General features: G+C 58.3%; 3 protein-coding genes across 3 annotated transcripts in view; 2 read left to right on the top strand and 1 right to left on the bottom strand.

Annotated features, from left to right (window-relative positions):
- The window catches only part of CNTD2 (cyclin N-terminal domain containing 2), a 4,080-nt gene extending 2,649 nt beyond the window's left edge, over positions 1–1,431 (top strand). Inside the window, exons 5-6 of the mRNA XM_012733736.1 lie at positions 388–539; positions 1,190–1,431. Coding sequence (XP_012589190.1) covers positions 388–539; positions 1,190–1,355 — 318 coding nt within the window. The 3' untranslated portion in view covers positions 1,356–1,431. The remainder of the gene's footprint in view (positions 1–387; positions 540–1,189) is intronic.
- A 2,890-nt stretch (positions 1,432–4,321) lies between these two features.
- TTC9B (tetratricopeptide repeat domain 9B) lies at positions 4,322–6,521 on the top strand. Its single transcript, XM_004694119.2, has 3 exons — positions 4,322–4,769; positions 5,288–5,470; positions 6,306–6,521. Exons 1-3 carry the CDS (start codon positions 4,355–4,357, stop codon positions 6,413–6,415), a joined length of 708 nt encoding a protein of 235 aa, XP_004694176.1. The 5' UTR covers positions 4,322–4,354; the 3' UTR covers positions 6,416–6,521.
- Positions 6,522–6,692: 171 nt separating this feature from the next.
- MAP3K10 (mitogen-activated protein kinase kinase kinase 10) overlaps positions 6,693–7,942 on the bottom strand; it is a 13,689-nt gene continuing 12,439 nt past the window's right edge. The window contains exons 9-10 of the mRNA XM_012733461.1: positions 7,785–7,942; positions 6,693–7,280 (exon numbers count right to left, since the gene is read on the bottom strand). Coding sequence (XP_012588915.1) covers positions 6,958–7,280; positions 7,785–7,942 — 481 coding nt within the window. The 3' untranslated portion in view covers positions 6,693–6,957. The remainder of the gene's footprint in view (positions 7,281–7,784) is intronic.

Genomic DNA, 7,942 nt, shown 5'->3' with positions numbered 1-7,942 from the left:
GGCGCGCGGGCTCGGGAACCTTCCTGCGGCCTCTCCCTGCAGAACGCGGCCACCGCAGCGGGGCGGCTGCCGGGGTGGACGGGGCTGTGCACACAGCTGTGTCCAGCTGCCCGACCCCTCGCGCTGCCCTTTCCCTTCGGCCCTGATTCAGCGTTCAAACGTCGTGTTTCTCACAGAAGCCCTGAGACTGTGGTGCTGCGTGCGTGCGTGCGCGTGTGCGTGCGTCCGACGGTGCGTGCGTGCGTGCGTGCGTGCGTGCTTGCGTGCGTGCTTGCGTGCGTGCTTGCGTGCGTGCTTGCGTGCGTGCGTGAGGGGAGGGGCGTGGCGCACGGGGAGGGGTGTGGTCTGCGTGGTGGAGGCGCAGCCTGATTGTCCCAGGCTTGACAGGTGCTGCTCCTGGCTACCTACTTCTTGGAGCTGTCCCTGCTAGAGGCCGAGGCTGCTGGATGGGAGCCCGGTCGTCGTGCGGCTGCAGCTCTGAGCCTGGCACACCGCGCGCTGGACGGGGCGGGCTCCGGGCCTGAACCGGCGCTTTACAGGTAATACCGAGGCGGAGGGGCGCTGTGCTTTTAGGGACCTACCTATGGTCAGGGAATGAGACAATTATGCGCTGAGGGGACACACATAGATTGATTTTTCTGGATGTGAGAATAGTATGTCTGCATCCTCTGGGGTCTTTTACCCCCTTGACATCTGAAAGGAGTTTGTTTAGATTGGGAGCTCTTAACTTTGCCCCAGGGAGGACCTCCCCAGGAAGACGCTCTAAACTCTGTGGAGTTGAGAATGAAAAGTCTGCTGGCTTAGAATCCCCCCAGGCTCCATCTAGCCACGATTAGGGTATCCCTTTAGTTGCTAGAGCCCCCCTCCTTGTTCACCTTGTCACGGAAGCAAGAATGGTCCTTTCTCTCCTGTTCCCGTGGGATACCTGCAGTTCCTCAGGTACACTCCTTCTTCCTCGTGGGAGCTTGCTCCCCTGCCTTCTGTGGGGAGAATCAAGGGGCTCTCCTTTCTTGGCGACCCCCAAGTCATTCTAGATGGCAGGTCTCGTGTTCTCGCTGGAAAGAACCCCTGAGAGATCTGGGGACCCAAGTCAACATGTTCTCTCAGCCTTAAGCCCCCACCTACGAGAATAGATCATCTCCACCGCGACCCCTGCCCCCACCTCAGCTTCCCTATCTCCCCGCTGCAGCCCCTTGGAGCTGGGCGCCCTTGAGCCGTGCATGGCCCGCGCTGCGCTCCGAGGCCCAGCGCCCGGCCGTGCCGCCATTTTCCTCAAGTACGCGCGGCCCCAGCGGCAAGGCATCAGCCTGGTTGCCGCCCGTCTGCTCCGCTGCCCCCAGCACTGGCCTTGCTGAGCCTTGAGATAGGATTTCAAAAAAAAACCACTTGTGTATCAGTTTTCCATTTCAATAAAAGTTTTTTATTCTGAGCGCTCTCTGTGCTCATTGGTCGAATTTGGCCCCTTTCTCGCTGTTGACTGGTCATTGCCTGTGCCTCGTCCCTCTGATTGGATGTTTTCATCAAATCCTTGCTGGGAGAGGCGGTACAAGTCCTGAACTCTTCCGCTAGAGGGCACTGGCGGGCTTTCGTGAGCGCCGCTTAGAAGTCTAAAGTTGGGGTCTCGACTGGATGCCTGCAGCATCCAGAACTAGAGAGAGACAAACCCAGACTTTGAAAGGGAAATTGCCACGCAAAGCTGAATGACTCTGGGTCTCAGCTTGTGAAGAAAGGAAGAGAGATGGGAACTGAGAAACTGAGACCACCCACCCTAGTCATGTGGAATGCTATCTTGATATAGCCGAATTATCAGGTTTTCAAGTGAAGCTGAAAATCAATTCCATAAATACATACAGGATCACATATTGACAACTAATTCAACATTTTTTAAAATTAAATATTTATTTATTTATGCAAACAGATCTGGGGTACAGGCCAGAGGTGCAGGGGTAGTGAGAGGATTCACCAGAGTCAGAATGGGGAGCAGAACAGGCAGATCCATGTAATACACTGCTGAGGGGAGCAGCAGGCAAGCTAGAAGAGATCTGCTGCGCCATGTGGGTCACCTCCAAGGCCCGGGATCGAACTCACACTGAAGCAGCTGCACTAGCTTGTGGTGCTGTGTCCTAACCGATTACTCCACCAGGGAGGGCCTAATTCAACATTTTCTTTTTTAAAAAAATATTTTATTTATGCATACAGAACTGGGGTACAGGCCAGAGGTGGCAAGAGGATTCACCAGAGACAGAGTAGGGAGCAGAACAGGCAGACTGATGAAGTACACTGCCGAGGGGAGCAGCGGGGAGACAGGAGAGGCCTGCTGCACCATGTAGTCACTTCCAGGGCTGGGGATCAAACTCTCACTAAAACAGCTGCAGCTAGCTTGCAGTGCTGCGCTTTAGCCTGCTGCACCATCAGGGAGGGCCTATTTCAACATTTTCTAAGTGGACTGCATAAGCCCAAAGGCTGTCTGTGAGGGCCATCAGTTCTCCATGCTCCATAAACAAGATCTAATTTAATCTGATTTAACCTCTGAAGTGCTGCTGGGTCAGTGGATATGATTGTAGCTCCAAACTCAGTGGTATGATAAGGACATGCTACCATGAAAGTAAAGCTTCAGGACAGTGACACCTAGCAGGTTCTGGGAACATGCAAGCATGGCATCCTGGCAGGACTGCAAATCAGGTACAGCTGTGCCCTGTGTCCACATAGCCCCAGTGCCTAGCCACTAAGTAGGTGCTCAGAAAATGACTACGTGGGTCTCCATGTTTTTAACTAGCTTAGAAAATACCTACGATGCAGAAAGGTGGCCCACTGCTCTGGAATGTTACCTCGGGAATATGAGGCTGTCCACCAGGCCTGGATTTGGAGGTGCAAGAAGGAAGTTTCTACCCCTGAGGTGTTCAAGGGGTCCAGATGGGAGGGCCAGGGTTGAGGGAGGGATTCACTCCGGAAAGTACAATAAGAGAGAGGAGCAGATGCGGTTGCTGGGGTGGAAGGTGCTGTGTTGGGTTTGGGCCTGTTAGGGTGCAGGTTGCCAAAGGGACCTCCAGGGGGAGGCTGACAGTGGGGGAAGGAGGCAGGTAGAGTGAAAGCCAGTTTTGGTGCTTGGGGCTGAGGCTGAAGCCAGGGTCTTGGGGGGCGGGGGGGGAGGAAGAGTTGGGATTATCCATTCACTCGTTCATTCCACAACTATATATAGATGCTGACTCAGAGTCAGGCACTGATGTTCACTTTTAAACCGATAGGAACTGATGGCTGTTTGCAGCCTTTTATTGTACCAGGCCCTGAGCTAAGTGTTTTACCTGTGTAATACAATTTCGTCACCACACACTCTGAAGTAAGCTAAACTTTTGCCCCCACCTATTCACAAGAAAGGGAATGTGGGGGAAGGTCAAAGAACTTGGCCAGGGTCTCTGCTCTCAGTGGCCACTAGGTTTGTACGACAATCACTCCACTCACCCCCAGTTTTTTTTTTTTTTCCTGAAAGCCTTGCACATCTTTCCTGTACATTCTAATTTGTGCTGCTCACTCTGGGCTGTCGCTTGTCAGCTTTGCCCCTGGCTTTCCTACCCAGAGAGTGAGCCTCATGAGGACAGGAAGCAGATCTCCCTGGCTCATATTATACAGCCACACTCTCCTCCAAGAAGCCTTTAATCCCTGCCTCAGCAAAGGGCTTCTTCCGGGCCTCAGCCTGTGGTGCCTCCCGGAGCCCTCTGCTTGTGCCACTCAGCCCACTCTGGCCTGTCTCCACATTGGCCTGGGAGACTGGAGAGAGTTGGGTCAGCGGCCTTCTCTGTCCCTGTTGTGCTTGCCCCAGCATCACCAAGCTAGAGCTGGGCACAGGAAGGACATCAGTGAACACAAACGGATGAGTTCCAAGGAGTCTATAATTGTCCTGTGTTACTGATAAGGATACAGAGTTCTGGGCAGTTTAAGCAATTCGTCTGTCTCGCAACAAGTGAAGACAGCAAGAATTTGATTCTGGGCAACTGGAGAGCATAGCCTGTGTTTTTAGCCAATGTGCCAAATGCCTAATCGACTGAACAGCATCTTTTGACGAAGTTGATATCTTCCTGCTCTTTCCCCCAGACCAGTCCTTTCCTTCCAGAAGCTTTTGGAGCTTTGGGGCTGGAGGAGGAGAACAAGCAGGAGAGTGAGGAGGATAAGTGGAGAGAGAAGGGAGAGGCCAGGACTGATTTGCAGGAGAGAGCGTGGAATTCTTGAGGGGTTTCTCTAGACCCATAGGGGGCAGCCGGAGTCGGCTGCCGGAGGTGCGGAGGCGGAGAAAGGGTGGGGACCGGCCCCGCGGGGGGCGATGCGGTAGCTGCAGCGGCGGCCGCAGGAGTTTCCCACAATGCAGCGCGGCGCGCTGTCCCCGGTGCTGATGCTCAGCGCTGCCCCGGAGCCTCCGCCGCGCCCGCCTCCCGCGCTCTCCCCGCCGGGCTCGGGCACCCGCCATGGCTCGGCTCGGTCGGGTCCTGCCCCGGAGCCGTCGGGGAGCCTGGGCGCGGCGCTCGACAGCAGTCTGCGAGCCGCCGTGGCATTCAAGGCGGAGGGCCAGCGCTGTTACCGAGAGAAGAAGTTCCGGGAAGCCATCGGCAAGTATCACCGGGCACTGCTGCAGCTGAAAGCGGCACAGGGGTCCCGCCCTGGAGGCCTGCCAGCCCCTGCCCCCGGGCCCGCCACCAGCTCGGGGCCAGCTCGCCTCAGCGAGGAGCAGCGGCGCCTGGTGGAGAACACGGAAGTGGAATGTTATGACTCTCTCACGGGTACGGGGCCGTCGGGGGGCGCAGAAGGTGCATTTGTGAGAGGTGGGAGTGAGGGCCGGTCGGGAAGCTTTGTGGGCGGGGACTGAGGCTGGAAGGGGTCAGGACTGTGGTCTATGGTGGGCGGGGGGTGGGTGGCGACCTCAGAACTTGATCAAGGTGTGGGGGGGCGGGTTGGACCACAGGGGTGGAAGGAGCTTGGAGTCAGGGGTTTGGGGCTGCCACTGCAAATGGAAGTTGAGAAAAACTTACCCTGGGTGAGCCGCTCAAGGCCCGTTCTCTCACCTCTGAGACGGTCCTTTAGTTCTCTCGCCTTGAGAAACCGCCCAGCTAAGCGCCCGAGGGCTTATTCTGTGTTCTTCGCGCCCTCTAGCGGCAGCGCAGATTGATTGTATTTCGATAGGTGGAAAGATTGGCGGCCCTAGGGAAAGGCTGGAGGTGGGGGAAGGTGGGTGGCGGCAGACCGGGAGGTCTGGAGGCGCTGTTGACCCTGAGGTTACCGGCCCCCACGCCCCCCGCAGCTTGCCTGCTGCAGTCCGAGCTGGTGAACTATGAGCGCGTGCGTGAGTACTGTCTCAAGGTGCTGGAGAAGCAACAGGGCAACTTCAAGGCCACCTACCGCGCCGGCATTGCCTTCTACCACCTGGGCGACTATGCACGCGCACTGCGCTACCTGCAGGAGGCCCGCAGCCGAGAGCCCACAGGTGAGGGACGACTGGGAGCAGGGTAAGGGGCTAGCGCAGAGGAAACAGGGCCTGGAGGGTCAGGGCCGGTCTGCTCGGAGGGAGTGCTGTCCCACCCACACATTGCTTCACCATCCACCTCCTCAGTACCCGCCACCTTACGCACACACCTGCCGTCAAATGTCCACTCACCTGATTGCTCTGACATTCATCCAATCAACTCTCGTCTCTTCATTGACCTGTCCTGATGCCTCCCATTCATCCAACCCCATCCACCCACCCCACCTCTCACCCATTCTCACCCTCACTGATTGATTCACCTGTTTGCTCATCCACACTTGTTGAGCATTGGCCAGGAGGCAGACTGACCCTAAGGAGGGCAATGGCAGGACATTAGTGGTGTTGGGGGGGGTGAAAGAGATGGAGGCTTGTTCCTTGTCCTCTGGGAATCAGGGTTTGTGTGTGTGCGCGCGCTTGCACACGCGTGTGCAAAATATTCAGTTTCATGTTATGACCACAACAAGTGCATGGGCCAGGGGTGCAGGAGCCGAGGTGAGCTGAGCTCCGCTGCAAGTGTTTGCAGAGCAGACTTCTTGCAGACACCCTTGGAGGATGAGGGGAGCGTGACGGGGCCCGCGAGCAGAGGCTTTCCTGGCAGAAGGCGTAGCAAAAGCAAGAGCCGAGGCGTGAAGGCCCCGCTCAGCTTGTTGTGGCTGGGTTTTTGAAGGGCTCTGGCAATAGCTTCTGTGTGGGGGAGCCGCCGAAGGCTGGGGACAATGAGGTGTGAGCTGAAGTGGCGCAGCTGTCGCCTGCTGTCCCAGGACACCCAGATAATGCCCCGCCCGCCTCCCCGCAGACACCAATGTCCTACGCTACATCCAGCTGACTCAGCTGAAGATGAGCCGCTGCAGCCTCCAGAGGGAAGACAGTGGGGCCGGGGCTGGGACTCGGGGTGTCATTGGCTGAGGCAACCTAGGGGGACTGTCCCTCCCCCCACTCCCTCCAACGTCACCCTGTAACTTCCCCTGACTCATGTTTTCGCTGGTAAAGTACTTGTCACTGGTGATCATAACCTCTTTGTGTGGTGTTCTTCTGGGGACCAGGGAGGGGACATGGGTCTGAGTTTCACCCCAGACACGGGAGACCCAGGGAAGCCTAGGCATGGGGTGGGGGGGTGCTGATTCAGGATGTCACGGGGTCAGGACCTCGGCTGGGGAAAGACACACAGCCAAGCACAGCAGGGGGCAGGGGTCACCTTTAATGCTTCATTTTGTGCCAAATCCCCCATGATGCCCTGTCCCTGAGTAACCCGGCCCACCCCCACCCCCCTATGCAAGGCGGGCACAGGGCCCCACCCCTGGGTACAAAGGAATAAATTAAGCGATCCCCCCTCCCCCAATAAATAGGGTATCCTGCCCAGGGCCTCCCCTGCCTCATGGCCTGGTGGGCTGGGGCGGGGCCTGGGACGCTACATTCATGGCTGCCCAGGCGGGCGGTGGGGGTGGGCCTCAGTGGGAACCATGGACCCCACACAGGGGCACTGTGCTGTCCTGGCTCTGCCCCTCCATGTCCATGTCAAGCAGGGTGGGTTGCACGCTGGGGGGTCCGGGGCTCTCTGGAGTGTCCCGCCTGCTGGGCGGTGAGATGCTGAGTGTCCGACCAAAAGAGACCAGTTTCCAGGGGTCCAGGCGGGGGCGGCTGGCGGCTGGTCGGGGTCTTGGGGCGAAGGTCAGGGTGGTGGGGCGGCCAGGGAACTCGGGGGGCCGGCGCCGGGTGGGGAACAAGGCCTGGGGGTCTGGTAGGCGGGGGAAGTCCAGGGGGTCTCGAGCGCCTGGTAAGAGACAATCAGAAGAGGTGAGTGGGGGGTGGGGCAGGGCTGGATTTACAGTCAGGACTTTATGTAAAAGTCAATTCCTGACTTCTCTGGAGAAATCTGCTGGTCCTGTTGGTCCACCTGACACAACACACTGTCTCTCAGTGGGGTGCAGGGCGTGGGGTACTTGGAGGAGTGACTGCACCTCGCCACTGCACGGGTGAGGGTCAATTCAGAGCCTGACAGCAGGTCCTCGGTACCCTGCCAGTCACTGCTGACCAGCGAGGGGGGCAGAGCCTGGCTGGAGAGCGCTGGGCGGCTGCAGTGGTTATTACCGCGGCCCTTAATTCCTGGCCCCATGCAGTGTTGGGGGGGCCTCCCAGAACCCCCAGCAGTGAGGGGGGCAGACCCTTCCTCCCCAAGCCACCTTTAGCATCTAGGGGTCGCCATTGGCTGGGCACTGACCCTGGGGGCCAGGGAGAAGGGCTCTTTTCTGCCAGCTGGCCAGGGCGCCTCACTCACCCAGGCCAGAGCCAGCAGGTGCCGGCGCCCCCCGCTGCCCCAGCGCCCCATCCGATGGTGTTCGCCGGTGTCCGCGGCTCACTGCGCGGGCAGCAGTGACGTGGGTGGGCGTGAGCGACTGGCGGGGATCCTTCTTGAAGCTCTCCAGCTCCAGGTCC

The sequence above is a fragment of the Condylura cristata genome, unplaced genomic scaffold (genome assembly GCF_000260355.1).
Source record: "Condylura cristata isolate star-nosed mole 26May11 unplaced genomic scaffold, ConCri1.0 scaffold00041, whole genome shotgun sequence".
NCBI classification, from domain to species: Eukaryota; Metazoa; Chordata; class Mammalia; order Eulipotyphla; family Talpidae; genus Condylura; species Condylura cristata.
The sequence above is the reverse complement of the archived record's forward strand: the minus strand, read 5'-3'. Positions and strand labels throughout refer to the sequence as shown.